Consider the following 16,350-nt stretch of genomic DNA (forward strand, 5'->3'; position numbering starts at 1 on the left):
ATAAGTCTGAAAGCCTTTAAGGGATGAGAGAAGTGTACACCAAAATATTTGTCATTTCCAGAATCATATAAGCCAAGTGATACTGAGAATTTTCCCATTTTTGGTATCGGGTCTGAAGTCTTCTATCAAGTTGATTAAACCAATATAAATAGCTGTTTTGCAAAATCCATGCACACACACACACACACACACATCACTTTATGCTCTAGAAGTGTGAAATTCTGCCGACAAAAATCAATTTTATTGTCCATAATATCCCATACTTTAGTGACAAACAGAAAAACTAGGGAAATCCACTCAGCTGCTGGTCAGATGGGAAGATTCAGTCAACTCCGTTGGTGTCTGCAGATTCTTGTGATAGAAACTGTATCTGTGAAACAGTGTGCAGGGTTTGGGATTCCCTATTCTCTGTGTAATTGAAACAACCCGTCATTTCCACCTTTGTTATCTGTCTGCAATATTGTCATCTTTTAAATGCATTTAAGTTTACGTAGGCTACTGCATGTAAACAGTACTGCATGCATACATTCAGAGGTGTAAAAAATTATTTACAAAACCTGATGATTCAACCTTTTTCTTCAAAATACTACTTTTTGACCAAGTTAGTGAATAATAACTAAGGTACAAAAATGAATATATTTGGTAAAAATTAGTATTCAAAGAATAGTATGTGTACTTTTGTTATATTTCAAGCTCAGATATGTTGTTTGATTTCTAGCAGCATCTCTGAAAATATTGAAACCTATCTCTAATATACCAAATTGAGTTATTTTATTTAGACAATTGAATTCAGTCACATAGACAATAGTAATCATGGCAGTGAACTTAGTTTTATGTGTTTGGGTTGATTTTTTAAAAAATTTTCTCCTCCATTACTTTGAAAAAAGTTAATCAGTTTTTAAATCATATTTTAAAAGAGCAGCTTTTCATCTGCTGAGGATATGTATGCTAAATTTCAAGCCCAAGTGAATTTTCTTTCTGTATTGTGTGATCTTATGTCTTTGAAGTCTGTGTGGAAGGGATCTTGCTGATTTCAGAGCCCTTAGGCCCAGGCCCAGAGGTTAAACCCTCTTAAAAAAAAAAAAAAGAGGAGAAGGGGAAAGAGCTGTCAAAATGTGATTGAAACGTATGGGTGAATTATGAGCTTCAACTCTAGCAAGGTTGTTTGGCAGCACATGTATTTAGGGCTTAACGTAAAGTTAAAGGTTCTATTTTTCAAACTCTTGGAGCTATAGTTGCCAACATGGGCTCAGATATAGGAAAGCATAGCTCTGAACACAGAGAAACACCCCTCTCTTTTTCTGTGGACAGCTTATTTGATCACTGGAATGACATCTTGGCTTTTATCTGCACTTGTCAGTAGCCATTCTGTTTGCACAGAGCAGAGGTGCCCAACCTGCACTGTTGCCCTCTTTCTTCTTCCTTTTCTTGAGTATAATGACAAAGGATAAATCATGTCACTCCCTCAATTCATCTTGCAAAGCCTGCCCTAGAAGTGTGGAAACTGTCATATAGAGTTGAGTCAAAACACTGTAAAATAAAAATAAAGTGAACTAGTCTTAGCCTGGCTAGGATCAGACATTCAAGTTATAAACATTGATCTGGTCTATGTGACATTCATGAGCTGTGGCCATGGCATCCGTTTTGTTTTGAGGAAAGAAAAACCTTACATGATTTTTTTGTCTGAGCAATAAGTAAAGGGAAGAGGTATTTCTCTAAGCCTTGTTCTCAACAAGCAAGCATTGCTTATGATGCTCTTTCTTTTTCCCTCTGCATGCTCTCCTCCTGCAGAATCTCATCGGGAATTCCTTCACAGGCCTGCGTCTGGATATGTGCCAGAGGAGATCTGGAAGAAAGCTGGTAAGAACTGTTTAAAAACACCAGCTTAGTCTTCTGGCAGCTGTGTGCAGTTGTTAATGTACTGATGTGAGGAATGGGGAGGCGGGGGAAGGGCTTACTAGTAACAGGAAGAAATTGTGTTTAATAATCTTAAACTGGAACTGACCGGGACATTAAATAATTTTATAATACAAACATCTGCTACTATAGTTAGGGGAATACCAGTACTTCCAATAAGAACCCCTATTTTCAGGGCTTCTAATGGTTTCTGGCTGAAACTTGATATGTTAAAGTTTCAGTCTGTTAGCAATTTAAAAAAAAGTGCGGGGGGTTGTGTTTTTATTTAAACTTCAAGATTCTTACCTAGTTAAGGTAAGAATTCCCAAAGGAGGTGAAAAAAACTAAGTACACCTGTTAGAGACAAAACTTCAAGTATACATTGTAACTATTTTTAATTTTAAAAAGATTATGTGCCCATCAGCCCCCAGTGAAGCCTGTGCTCATAAACCTGCAAAGTTTTCAATTAAGCAAGCAAGTTAGCATCTCTGCAGCTGCTCTGGGTGTTTGCAGCAGCATTGACAGCATCTGCCCATTCCTGGAAAGCACCCTGTGCCCAAGTTGTCGCTGTGCTAAGTTTTCTTCAACACTTTGAAACTCTGCCTAAGCACAGGAGTTTCCTAGCGGGGATCCCACTGTGGTGCTGGAGCTAAACCTTTGCTCTTTTGACACTGACATCATAGCTTCCTTGTTTTCGGAGGGGCCTGGAGGCAGCTCTTGAACTCCAGCGAGGTAGTTGAGCTTCTGTATGTACACTCATACACCCCCCCCTCCTTTTGAACACCTGTATAACCGTGAAGTCTACAGCACCTGCCTGAGCAGCAGTTAATGACTAAATGGCAAATACGCAGCAGTTTTGATGCTTTCTGATCAAATCTCCTGTAAATGTTTGCTGCTTTCCATTGTATTTTAAACAAGATACAGAGCATACATGTAAAAATGTTATGCTGGCATACTGTTGTGTTTTGTGTGTCATACGGGTTTATCATGTAAAGTCTACATCTTTTAATATATCGATGTTTTTAGAATTATTGCATTTTCTGTGAAAAATAGCAAGGTACATATTTTTCTTTTTATCCAAGGAAAGCGTAGCCTTTGTAACTGAGTACCTGAAAGTATTTTTATAATTTGTTTTTCCATATTTAACATCTTAAATAAAAAATATAAAAGAAATATGCAGTCCTAGAAAAACCTCAGTAAGAGGAGCATTGTTGAGTTGAATTTCAAAACCTTCATTCCTCTTGTAAAATCTAGGATTTTATGTCACTTGGCATATCAGGTCATTTATGTCTCATAGGTGCAATGCAAAAAAGAAAAAAGTTTCTTCGTAGTTAGCACAAGTTCATTGAAGCTTTTGACTTGAGTTATAAAATTGGATGTGCATTCACATTACATATACCCACAACGGTAGTGCACAGAAGCTGTGGCATGTCATCCTGTGAACATTTATGTCATCAGTGCCTTTGAAATAAAGCTTTTCCTTTTGTCCTATTTCCAGTTTCCTGTTTTCAGGCTGATGTGGGCTTAAATCAACTGAGCATGCCTGTGAATTGGAGAAAAAAAAGTATGACTCTTTGCAGGATGCATACTTGTATCTGCTTCCAAGTGTAGTCAAACATCAGAAAGCATACTGCTTTCATAAATCATGGGCTTGCATTTTCAGGAGGGTGCACTGAAGTTGGAGATCTCCACAATTTCATGATCACTTCAAGGCAGTAAAGCCTTCAGCTCTGTGAGAATAGGTCTCTAATGCCATTTGAGATGCTCCATAGTTTCCTGGCTGGGCTGCAACTGCCAGTTAAGAAGGCTACAAATCTCTCAGAGGTAATTTCTGCTGTCTCAGTGTAGATCTCTTGGTCTGTCAAATATCTATAAAGACAAGTGTACAGACAGCTGAATCAAGTATGAAAGTCTGTTTGGGATGCTGAATCCATTGCATGGAAAGAATGTGGCATAAAAACAGTTAAGCAATCTCAAAAGCATGTGGAAAAGGGATTCACTTTAAACTTTTGGAGATCAATAGACTCCAGTGTAATTATTTAAATATACCAAGTTAGACATGTGCTTTTGTGATTGTTGAAGTAAGAACATATTTTGCAGTACCTTGTGAGTTAAAGTCATGCGAGCCCAATTCAGTTTCATACGTCAGTAGAAAGCAGTCATCAATGCCTTGATTCACCTCTTTGAAGTACGGATATGGAGATGAAGAGTCCAAGACAAGTTCTTGGTGCTCCTCACCAAGGAGGCAGGCAGGTAATGAGGATTGGTCAGATCATGAGTTGAATGGCTTGGTCTCTGGAAATACCTATTTGTCTTTATTAAATACAGAGAGGGTCCTAGGCCTCTCTGGGAGAGAGAGTGGGCTGCTGCCATAGTTTCTTCTGTGACATGCAGAAACTGTCTTCCAGCCATCTCCTGCCACTTAGCCAGGCCCATTGTCCATGGCAGTCCATTTGTAAGCTCTGGAGCTACAAAAGAGGTGTGAAATGATCATACTTTGTTGTACAAAGACAGTAAGGGTCCTGCACATAGTACAGACTAGTCCTGAGAAAGAGATGGTGCATTTTGGGATAGGATGCTGAGATAACTCTTGTCACCGAGTGTTGATGGCCCCCTTTGCCAGGGTCAACCTGAAAGTGAGATGGTGCAAAATGTTGTGGTGGCACAGGACTGCATATCTGCCCACCACCTTTCTTTTCTCATCATGTGGACCAAGTGTGCCCATGATGTGAGAGAGGTGACCAGGAGCTGGCTGGTGAATCATCATGTTGGGTGAAGGATGAGCCGAGTACCTCTCCTGAGTCTGCGGCAAGGACCTCAGACGGCGCTGAGTAATGCCTATTCCACACAAGCTGTTTCCTTCCTGGAGCTTCTCTCATGAGTTATCACTACTCAAAGATTTCAGCTGCATTCCTAAAATGATGAGTGAGTTTGTGCCAAAAATGCTTAGTGTTGTTGGGAAGGCAAAGGATGCAGGTACATGCATCTTAGATACTTGGTTTTTAAAAACTTCCAGATTTATGTTTTCTGATCTTGGAATCTAATCTCTCTTCCTTTCTCTGGAAGTGCAGAGAAAGGAAGAGTACCACTATCATTCTTATCTTCATTGCTCAGCATTGTCAAGGCAAATAAAATCTCCTTCACTATCACCCATAACTTTTCCTGCACAGATATGACAGTCTTTTTTGTTATCTTAAACTATGTAGCCTGAATTCAATGTCTATAAAATATCAGTAGGTAGTGGAAACATTTAGTTTGAGAAGCTGTGAAGAAAATCAGTGATACGAAATTTTGTCTAGTTTATTTGAGTGTTCATGAGTTCACGGTATATTGAAATAATGACGGTACATTGTCACCAAAACCTCCAACGTATTTTAATTATTTGTTTTCACACTTAGTATAGCACAACACGAATTCTGTCATCAAAGTTAATGGAAATACTAAAATCTAATCCATAGTTTAAGCCAATTAAAAAGTATCAGGCATATGGCCTCTTAAGCACTTTCAGCATCTTCACGCTCTGAAAAGCTTTGCAAAAAAACTTCTACAATACAGAAGATAGAATTTAATTTTCAATTTCTATATTTGGACTGAAAAGTAGCTTAGCTAGGATGAAAAACTAAAATTAGAAGTCCCTGTGAAAATGTTGGAATATTTTTCTTCTGTCTAATATAAGAAACTGTCATTTCTAACCACTGTAAACACCTAAACACAAAACTGAATTTATCTGATGTAATGAAAGTGCATCATGCCATACAAAGATAATTTCTATCTGCAGCAAATACCAGAAAGAATACAGATTTTCTTACAGAAATCCACTTTGTTAGTAACTGCAGTTCATAGACACGAAATGCCTGTATTTAAGTTGCCTCATTTTTATGAAAATGGTAATAAAATTGCATCTGTATGTTTGCCTGTGTATATTTCTTTTTTCGTGATCAGTGAATGGTTGCAGTTGGTAATAAATATTCAAGCACCTTGCAAATGTCCTACCAATTCCCTTTGCTGATCAGTGTGTGCCTCTGGGACTAGAATAGGAATGCATAATTTAAATATAAATTGCCTGATTTGCATATACAATTAGACTAGCTGTAGCTTTGATCGTAAGCAAAAATTATTGTCCTGTATTGCCACTTAGATAGAATTTTAATTCACCTTGAATATTCAAAGTAAATTAAGCCTTGGCTATATGGTTGAAGGGTATGATTTTTTCCTCTCCTGAGGCTTTCCCCTAAACAACATTTATGGTAGGGTAATATAAGGGCATATTTTCAGCCTCATAAAAATAAAGGCATAAGTTTTATCTCTAAATCCTTCCCCACCCCCTTGATAACTTCAGTTGAAACATCTCTTGCAGACATACACACATGTAACACGCACACATACCCTCAGTGGAACTCTTCTTTCATTTTAATTAGTTCAGTTTCAGTTCAGTACATGGCTTAAAGTTAAGGCTTTATTGTAATTTACTTAATAACTGAAAATGGATACTTCATGTAGTTCTTATTTTTTAACAGCAAGTGCAGAGCTATCAGACATAACTCAAGAGAGTGACAGACTATCTGTAGGTAAGGGTTAGGTCTGTGTGCATGTGTGTGCACACAAATACATGGGCTAAATACATGGACTAAAATTCAAACCTGTAACACCGATCTAATACTTAGATTTTAATCTACAGTAAAACATTTTTAATAGAAATCTATGTTTTTAATTAAACAGAACATTTAATTAAGGTGGTTTCTAAGTGCATGAAACAATTAAGAGCAAACACTTGAATGAAACATGTCATAATTAGTTTTAATAGAGTGTTAATTGGTACTAGGTTTGCCAAGTTAATAATTACTGCTTATTAAATTTTCAATTAATCATTGTCATTTTGCTTTGAATAAAGATGAAAATTAGATAAACTAATTCAGGGGGAGGATGGTTTCCTTGTTAATTAGAGCAGCTAATTAAAAAAAAAAGAAATTACTTGTTTTAGTTGTCAATTAAAAGACTGTTCATTAGTAAAATTTTTGCACCCTTCTTGCATCAAAACCCAAATAACCGATTTGAGACAATCCATGTTTTCTGGAATAAAAAATATGACACTAGTATATACCAAAGAAAGGGTTCAAACTGTAGTTGTTTTACAAGAAACATAAAGGTTTCAGTTTAATGAAGCGGTGTGCCCCTGCTCAGTGTTAACTGTGTGCCGAAGCCTTGCTGGCCAGGGTGTGCTCCAGAGCTCAGCGGAGCCAGGAAGTTGAGTCTTCAAGTATAAATATGGATTTGAAGGAGAGATCAAGGGGTCAAATGAATGCTCATAAACAAATTTTGTCTCATAAAACTGTATGTCCGGGAAAAGATATTAGACGAGTGATTTAAAATTTTTATGTAAACTCTTGGGGTTTTTTAGCTTCATGTATTTGTTTATTAACATATGGGGGAAAGAATTGTTAAAGACTGTAAATCCTGTCTTAATTTCCAGAGCTTAAGGATAATTTTTTTAAAAAGTCTGTAATATCATGTTAAAATAATAATTATTGTCAAACCTGTTTATCTGTGCTGCAAAACCAGTTTTCCAGTGTTCAAATAGATTGCAATTACATTGTGCCAGAGATCTGAAATGACTGTACCGAAAGAAGTACTGACTGTGAATCAAAATAGCAAGAATCATCACAAGTTAGATACTTTGGTGATGGGGAAGTAGACAAGCACCTCAGTGGTCTTGAAGATTCTTGAGGAACTAGATTCCTCTGTATCTCTCTACTCAGAATGAAGACTGTCATAATTGAGAATAATCTCAACACAGTAATAGTGATGCATTTCCTGCATCAGTCCCACATAGCCCCGTGCCAAACGTCCTGTGCTGATGAGGATTTCTTCCCTCCTTTGCAGAGGAAGCTGTCAATGAGGTCAAGCGCCAGGCGATGGCTGAGTTGCAGAAGGCAGTGTCAGAGGCGGAGCGGAAAGCTCACGACATGATCACTTCAGAGAGAGCCAAGATGGAGCGCACTGTTGCCGAAGCCAAGCGCCAGGCTGCAGAGGACGCACTAGCTGTTATCAATCAGCAGGAGGATTCAAGTGAGGTAAGGACCTTGCTGGGCAAACATCACCTGTGGCTGCAAAGCATACGTGCATCTGAGATGGCTTTATTCTGGCATAGGCTGTTTGCGTGACACAGGAGATCAGTGCCCACCATTAACTCTTCACCCAGTTGCTTTGGACATGTATTCCAGGCATACACTGAGTTCCAAATTTTCTTGACTGTGTAGTAATCTGAGCCCAAAATAGCTAGTGAACTTGAGCTGTGTTCTCACCTCTTAACTGCTCTTCAGGGTTACATATAAAGTGCACGTTGCTGTTCTAACTTGGCTTTTCAGTAGCTTCATTTTAAAGCTCTTTAAACTGCCACACTGGATAAATAAGATTGCTCAGTGGAAAACATTTGACGAATCTAATTTAGACAAAGAAATTATACATGTAAGAGATTGTAGAACAAGTTGGCTAAAAGCTTGTCTGGGGAAAGTGTTCGATGTAGAAGAGATTAGCAAAAGATGATGGCTCCTGTAGGACAGAATGTTAATGTAAATTTGGAAGTGTTTCCTTATTTTGAATGTGTTGCTTTGGCTGCAGGGAGTATTTCAGAGTCAAGGAGTGGGCAGCATATGGAAGGAGGAAAAATAGACTGAAAGAACAAAGAGTAAAACAAGAATAAGTATGTTAAGCCTTGATGTACTTTCCAACCTGAGAGTGTAAAACCTTGAATTATTGTGGTACAGGACATCTGACACTATGACTGGCTGGAAGCTGGGAGTGAAAGAGCAGCGTGTGTTTGACCAGTGCAGCATCAGTCTAGATAGCAATTAAATTTTATGCCTCTTATAGAAAAACAGAGTCCTAAGTTAAAACTGCTCTTAAAAACAGACACGACAAAGAAATTACGTCAGTTAAAGTTTTTGTATACAATCTCCACTTCTCAAGACCACTGAAGTGAAAGAGCGTTACCTTCATGAAGTATTTATTGTTCTTATACGAACATCTTGACTGTCGTAAACCCACTTTTTAATGTAAATTTTAAACAGCAGGGAGTTGGGAAAAAGAGTAGATAGCAGAACCTGTTATGTGGGACATATATTTGTGTACACTCATGTATAAACACTTTCTGTGGACTGGATGGGCAGTGTTATAGAAGAGTCACTTCAGTTGAAAGATGCAGATGAGCTGGCTGCAGCACGATGAGAACACTGGCAGAAATCACAAGCAGATAAGTCAGTGGCATGCTGCAGTATGCATCTGTAATTTGAGGGAGCATAAGATTTTAATTCATACCAGGCTTCTCTGGAGATGAAAGACCATTGTGGGATCACTGAATGCCCAGAGTTTCTCCTTAATGTGTAGCAGATGAATAACAAGGAGACAAAAGGAATTGATTTTCAGCATCTGAAAGTTTCTCAGGAAGAAAGGGACCAGGGGAAGTGTATGTACCCTTTAAGTACTAACTGTTCCACTGTAGATTAAATGAGACATAAATTCAATTTATTGGCCTTTTGTATCTAAGATACTCAAGGACATTTTTGCTGCACTATTCATAGAAAGGGCATTTTTCTGACATAGCATCATTAAAGAGCTGTCATTTTGTGTGTGTATATATACAAGAGACGCCTATTGTTAAAACCAAAATTCCAAAGATAAATGCCTTTAGAGGAAACAGCAAATTAAATCTGTTTAGTGAACTGATACAGTGTAAGCAGGACAGAGGAAGTACTTATGTGCCAATACACACAGCCCATTTTTCCACAAGCAAATGTGTATTCAAAGGAATGCATAGAGAGTTTGTGTGCTGTAATTAAATCCTGAGCAGTCAAAGCTCTGGAAAAAGCCATATAACAACAGACATCTTTACTTCTTCTCCGGCAGAAGTGATTACGAGGTTTTTCACTTCTTGGGAATGGGACTTCGGGCAAACAGTCCTTTTAATTGCTCTCTAATGAAATGTGTCTCATAAGGTTATAGATGTTCTCAGGGCTGTGTGTCCTCAGGGAGGTCACAAGCCTCCTGGACCGAGAAATAAAGTCTGGTGTCCTGGTCCTGCAGCTTTCACCCCTGTGTGGTACATGAGTGTCCACACAGGGTGGTTGTTTTGAGATGGAAAGTGCAAGTTTTAGTAAGCCATCAGAGAGAACTCAGGTTTGCTCAGTTTGTGTTTACAGGTGCTTAATTAACTGTGAAGGGAGATGACGGCAATACTTGTTTGGGAGTTAGATATGTCTATATATAAGTAGTTCCTCTTTAGTTTCTAATTATGACAAACTCCAGAGAGTTAGGGTGATGCTTCTCACAATTACCTGTCTTATTTTTCCCACGGGTGACTCCTGTAAGAATAGACTGGCCTTTTCCTTCATCTTTGAGGACAGGATATTATTTTACCAGTATTTGAAAGGTGTTTCTTTGGTGATGAGACCTTGTGTTTTTTGAGTTTGAGGAGTACAACTCCACATTTGCTTTGGTGTTCATTCTCTGTGGATGTCCCTCCTCATTTGTCTAGGTTATAAGTCTCCATAAACCTTTCTCTGTTTACAGCTTTCAGCAGAACAATTCCAGCAACACAGATGCCTGTGTACATAAGACACTGGAGTAAAATTTCTAGGGCTAAAATATTTCCAGTTTCAAATATGAGACTGTTGAAATGCAGCTTCTGCAGTCTTACAGGTCTAGAGGGGGAAGGCTGAGCATCCCTCCTCATTTCTTATCCTTGGTGGGACATTACACCAAGGCCTGCAAGACAGCGCAGTGTAGGCTGCTGTATAACCTCTATGAGTTCCTGACAGAGAATATTTCTCCCATGGGTGTCATTTGTTCCTTTGGCTGTTGAAACCATGAATGGAGATGTGAATTTGGCACTGGGTTTCTAATGTATCAGATATAATTTTCATCTGATATGGCCACTCCCTGTCTATTGGCAAGGTTTCTCCCTTACAGCTATTCATTTTTTATTCAGTAAAATGCAGCCTGGACCTAGCTGAGGCTTCTTGAAGCTGTTCTGGTGTGAGAACTTTGTGGCATAATTTTTATTGCAGTCTGCTCCAGAGCTCAAAGTGATAACTAGTACCAAGGATTAACTAGCACTCAGGATTTTCGTAATTTTTATAATTCTAAGATAATATGAGGTCTCCTCATCCAAGACCTTTTAGGTAGATTGGGTCTCTAATATTCTTTGTTGATGTTGTTGTTTTTGTGTGTTTTTTCTGGGTTTGTTTGGGGTTTTTTGGTGTTCTGGTTTGCTTTGGTTTTAACCCAGAAAAAATAGCATCCCTGAGTGCATGATTGTCTACAAGAAAAAAGTGAAGTTGGGCATGTTATGCTGACCAGACCAAAATTATGGGAGCATAGGACAGTAAGAAGACTAATAGGAGAGGTGTGATATTTGGAAGTATCTTGACTTTTAAGAAGTGGTCTACAATATTTTGAGAATCACCACATTACATAGTATAATTTTCTAACTATAGAATTTCTAACCCTGACCTGATCTCTTGTTGAACTATTGCTCTTTACTTATGTTTGAATTGTTCAGCACAATTTAATTGGCAGTGCCCCTGATTCAGTGTCTGTGCATTGACTTTCTAAAGATTTCCATAGTTTCTTCACATAAGGCCTTGCAAATGACCAGGATGTGTTTGTGATTTTCTGTTACTGAAATTAGTTAAGAATCAGCTAACAGAGCACTCTGCTGTTGGAAGGCAAAAGGACCAGGAGAAGTCCTACCTGTCAGCATGACTGCTCCTGAACCACAATTATTTCTTTACCAGTTCCTTACAGATACTTTACAAAAGATGACCCATTCATCAGTAGTTGACTTGGCTAAGTACAGAAACATATGTGAGCAGCCTACTCTTAAATGACTGCAGTGCTTGCTTTGGCTGCAATGTACTGTTGTGCAAATCAGTTTTAATAGTAAGGGTGAACAGCTTAGCAAAGAGACTGGCTGCCCAGATTGTAAGAGGGGGTGGGATCCTCAAAACATCTGTCTTTCTGCTGTGGTATAAAATGCCATTGAAAAATCTGACACTCAGTGTTCTTCCTCACTTTTGAGTAGAATGGAGGCTGGGGACAGGGAAGGAACACAAATGTTTCAGTTCTCTCTACTTAAAGCAGATGCTGACATCTGCTCAGATAAAATGGATATGTAATGGTCCAACACTGCTTTTAGGAGATGTGTAATGTTAGGGCTTGTTTATATTGCAGCAGTTCATGTTGTATGTGAATATCACACCTGACGTTTTGAAGACAGCTGGTTTCAATCTCTGATGACCAATCCATTGAGACCAGGACTGTGCCAGCAAAGCTGACTCTGAGCATCAGATGGTGTGATTCAGGCAAGCCTAGTTTTTAGGCTGGTATTAAATTTAATACTTGTGTCAGCTAATGTTTAATTTTTTTGGCTGAGCGTCTCTTGGAAAGTAGCACATCATCCCCTGCAGTGGTGGGTGGTACAGAGGCGCCAGAGCGATGTGCTCTGCGCAGGATCAGTCCAGATGTGATGTGAACATTGTCACTGCCCCAGACTGCTAAGCTAAGCCTGGTTAGCCAGCTTGCTCGTCTTCTCCATATGCTGCTCTGTACTTCTGTTTTCAGGATTTAGCTACTCTTCGCTGACTTAAATGAACATTGATGTATTTCACACAATAAACAGTGGCTTGGGCAAGCCTGCAGTGTTCAGTGATAGGTGTAACTTTACTAGAAACATCTAAAGGTTCAAATGTCATTTTGACGCAGCGTGGGAATTTCTGAAGTACCAATATGTTTCCCTTTCTAATGAGTCTTGGATAAAATTCTCGTAAACAACTTTGCTGGGTTTTTTACTGCTATTCAGCAGCTCATACAGTCTTTGTTTACGCCACTGTGGTTTCAGTGATTTCTAGATGTTCCTTTTCTTGTGGTTAGCAGTGGTAGAGTTTTGAATGCCATGGGCATTGCAGAAACGGGAAAAATCTGTGTTCTTCCTACCCAGCCATGCTTCCTTTCATGGTAAACTGAGGAAATCCAGAATTTCTCAAAGATGACAGAGCAAGGGTTTTTTTTGTCTTACTTAAGCAACCTCTATCCTAAGTCTCAGTTGGAGATGTCAGAGGAAAGCAAATACTCAATTGTGGTTGACTATTTCAGAGATAAAAACAACAGGATGGGCAAAATTATTGACAAGTGTGTGTTCTGGTACTGGAGACCACAGAAATGGAAACCATTTGTTTTTAAAAATTTTCATGGTGGCAAACAGAAGTTTTTGAGTTCTGCTGTTTGAAGATGGAAGCTTAAATGCATAAGAATTAAGAGTTTGACCTAAGATAAGGCTCTGACCTAAGACTGATGTTCCTTGTCAGTTGAAAGAGGAGGATGAAATATGATCGGTGGCATAAATTCAGAGTGAGATTCCCATCTGGTGTAATTTAGCCCAATTTCATTGAATTAATCCATTTTCAAGGTAGAGAAGTTAAATTGAATTGTGTAGTCTGAGAATCTGGCCTTTTGTATAACCCCACTGGTTCACAGGCAAATCAGTGTAGAGTTGAGCTGCAATCCAGTCCTCCTTGTAGTTTTAGCTACATCTGGAACTCTGTAGAGCACAAGCTGGAAGTGCAGTGTAGTAGGTCACTACCTAAAGATGGAGATATAGACCACCAGAGGCTTTGAGAGATCAGCTACTCCCTTTCTCAATCCATGATCAACTCCAGCTGAATCATTCCTGTAAGATACCTGCTTTATCTGTACTTTAATGATGGAGATTCTTCAGCACCTCTAGGCAATTTTTGCCTGTCCTTAACAGATGTTTGATCCCATTACTTCTGCTTGTCTGTGTACACACAGATTTAGCCATTCACTGCAGTGATGTTTGGGTGCTACTGTCCCCTCTCAGGCTACCATCTCACCTTAGGTTTAACAGTCTGAGTTCATTCAATCTCTTCTCATAGCCTGTGTTTGTCTGATTTCTGATTATTCTGGCTTCCATTCTCCAGGTTCTTTCCAAGTCTTACTAGTCTTACTTGATTTGCGGTATTTGGAGTGCATCATCCCAACCCATCCTGGACAGTGCTCTAGGCTAGATCTTGCCAATACTAGGAGATAGAGAGTCTTAAATAATGTGTAAAGCAGTCCATAGTTGTGGTCATATGCCCTTGTATGAAGATTGCCACCTTGTGACGTTGTGGTCACCTGTTGTCCAAGATGCTGTCTGCACAGTTCAACAAGGATGCTCCATTTTGCTGGTACCTGCTACAGCATCCCAGGAGGGAAAATACCTCGAGTATGTTCAGTCCCATAGTGAGCTCAAGCTCTGTCTGTTATAGCTGGATCGATTTGAAATACGTGAGCAGCAGAGGCATGTGAAGCACAGCCCAGGCTAGTAGCTGGCATCTTGAGCCTGGATTTTCTTTGGTAGAATTTGAGGCTATCAGCCAACAGTGTGAACAGGAAGCACCTGTTTCCAAAGGTTACAGTGCCCAAGCCTGATCTTTACTGCTGTTTTTCAGTACTTGCACACAGGAAGGAGCAATGAATGGCCACAATGGTGAGGGCTGTAGGACAGAGGGTTCCGCACATCAAATCCAGCTACTATCACAGTGCAAGCTCCCCATGACATGTGTGCTTCTTCATGCTAATTTGCACTATGGTAATTTTTAAATGCAATAAGTTGTTGAATAAGGGTGAACTGTAACATTTATTTTGAAATTCTTGTAGTTTATGTGCTTTTATTCCCACAATTACGCTAAAGCTGTAATGACCTGTTAAATTAGAAATAATATGTCCAATGGACAAAATCACATACCAAACAATGTAGGACACATTAAGGAATCATGTAAGGAGCCAGCTTAGTGCTTTACCACTTCATTAAAATCTTGCACATATGTATCACTTTTCATGTTCTAGATAGGCTGATGTCTATTTTAATAAGAATGTTGAACCCATACTGTTAAAATTAAATTACTATTTTCTGACATCAGGTCTTGGGGTAAGATACTGATGTACTGTATGGTGACTCTGGTCACATCTGGAGACAGTTCTGTGTGTGCAGATAGGCTTTCCTCAAAAAGGGAGGCAAAATGAAGGTTCCTCAGAAGCTGACCTGTATTAACTAAACAGATGCTTGAACAGGTCAAGTTTGACATCCTCATAATAATTCCCACACAATTAAACCATGCACTTCAATGTTGCTAACAGATCTGCATAAGGGAGTAATTCCTGCACCTGGGCAGTTACTGGCTGATTTCAACATTATTCCATGTGGGGAAAAGTGTCTTTTCAGAAAAGTCTGCATGGGGAGGTTTTGTGCGTGTGAATTTGTTTTCAGGGGAGGGGATAAAGGGAAATAAGTGCCAAACCCAGGGCTGGCAATTCAGTTGGAAACGAATAGCTAGGAGGTCAGCAAGCATGGCAGTAGGTGGAAACTCTGTGCAGGAACAGAATTACACTGTATTTCCTGATCACAGTACAAGCATCAAGCTGTTAAAGTGAAACTTTCATTAGTGTGATGCAACTGTAAAGAAATACTAGAATAGCAAAAGAAGGAGAATCCAGGGACATCACACTTTGTTATCTTTCTGGTAGCAGGATGAGTCATTGTATCTCTTTGAAATGCTAATACAAACATGTCAGGTCATTTTGGTGTATGTGTAAATATGTCTGTGTGTATGTGTTTGTGTACAGTGGTCTAAATGACTTATAGTTATTTTTCATTGTGGAGATAAAAGGTGTTCAAGAATAGTACAGCCATCCGTTCCTAAAGGTGGATTTACCTCTCCAGCACTGGACAGAGTATGAGCAAAAAGAACCCAAAACAATGAACACTGAATCAAAACCAGGTGATGCCAGACAAGGAGTCTGAATTCCTGACGTTCAACTACCAGAAACATCTGTTTCTGTGTGTTGGTAATTCCACCTTTTTTTAAAGTGTTTTTAAAGATGGGAACAATTTTATGAATTTAAAAAAAAAGTCCCCAACACATGTATCTGTAATTACCTGGTTTAGTCTGTGTGTTTAATCAGTATGAATTGAGAATGCCATGTACCTTTGATTTCAATCTCAAAGAACAATTGAGCACTGGGCAGTTACTCTTCCCCCATCTGCCAGTACATGCCTATGCAAAAAAACAACCAACCAACCATCCAAAACAATAAAAAATAGCAAAAAGGGGGAAAATGGAACTAACATAGTGATATTTTCTAAAGAAGCCACTTGATTCCAATTAAATGTCTAATTTCCTTAAAATACTGTTTTGGATTTAGGTCTTTGTTTGATTCTGAAATTGGGAATTAGTTTTTAAAGTAGTTGAGGAATATCACTTAAGGATTGGCTGTGTTCCAGCATCCAGCTGGCAGAGCTATAGAGTGTGTTAAAGTGAATAAGCACACATATTCTTCAGTGGCTTCCCTCTCCTGCCAAAGATTTAGGCTCTAGCTTAACTGTTCACTGCCAGAAGT

At 38.9% G+C, this 16,350-nt stretch overlaps 1 protein-coding gene across 6 annotated transcripts in view; it reads left to right on the forward strand.

Annotated features, from left to right (window-relative positions):
• Positions 1 to 16,350, forward strand: part of RUNX1T1 (RUNX1 partner transcriptional co-repressor 1) — a 112,249-nt gene that overhangs the window by 91,320 nt on the left and 4,579 nt on the right. For all 6 annotated transcript variants that reach the window (XM_008922106.4, XM_018078610.3, XM_018078617.2 and 3 more), the window contains 2 exons: positions 1,792 to 1,860; positions 7,777 to 7,967. In XM_008922106.4, coding sequence (XP_008920354.1) covers positions 1,792 to 1,860; positions 7,777 to 7,967 — 260 coding nt within the window. The remainder of the gene's footprint in view (positions 1 to 1,791; positions 1,861 to 7,776; positions 7,968 to 16,350) is intronic.

The sequence above is a fragment of the Manacus vitellinus genome, unplaced genomic scaffold (genome assembly GCF_001715985.3).
Source record: "Manacus vitellinus isolate BGI_N305 unplaced genomic scaffold, ASM171598v3 scaffold_1_pilon, whole genome shotgun sequence".
NCBI lineage: Eukaryota > Metazoa > Chordata > Aves > Passeriformes > Pipridae > Manacus > Manacus vitellinus.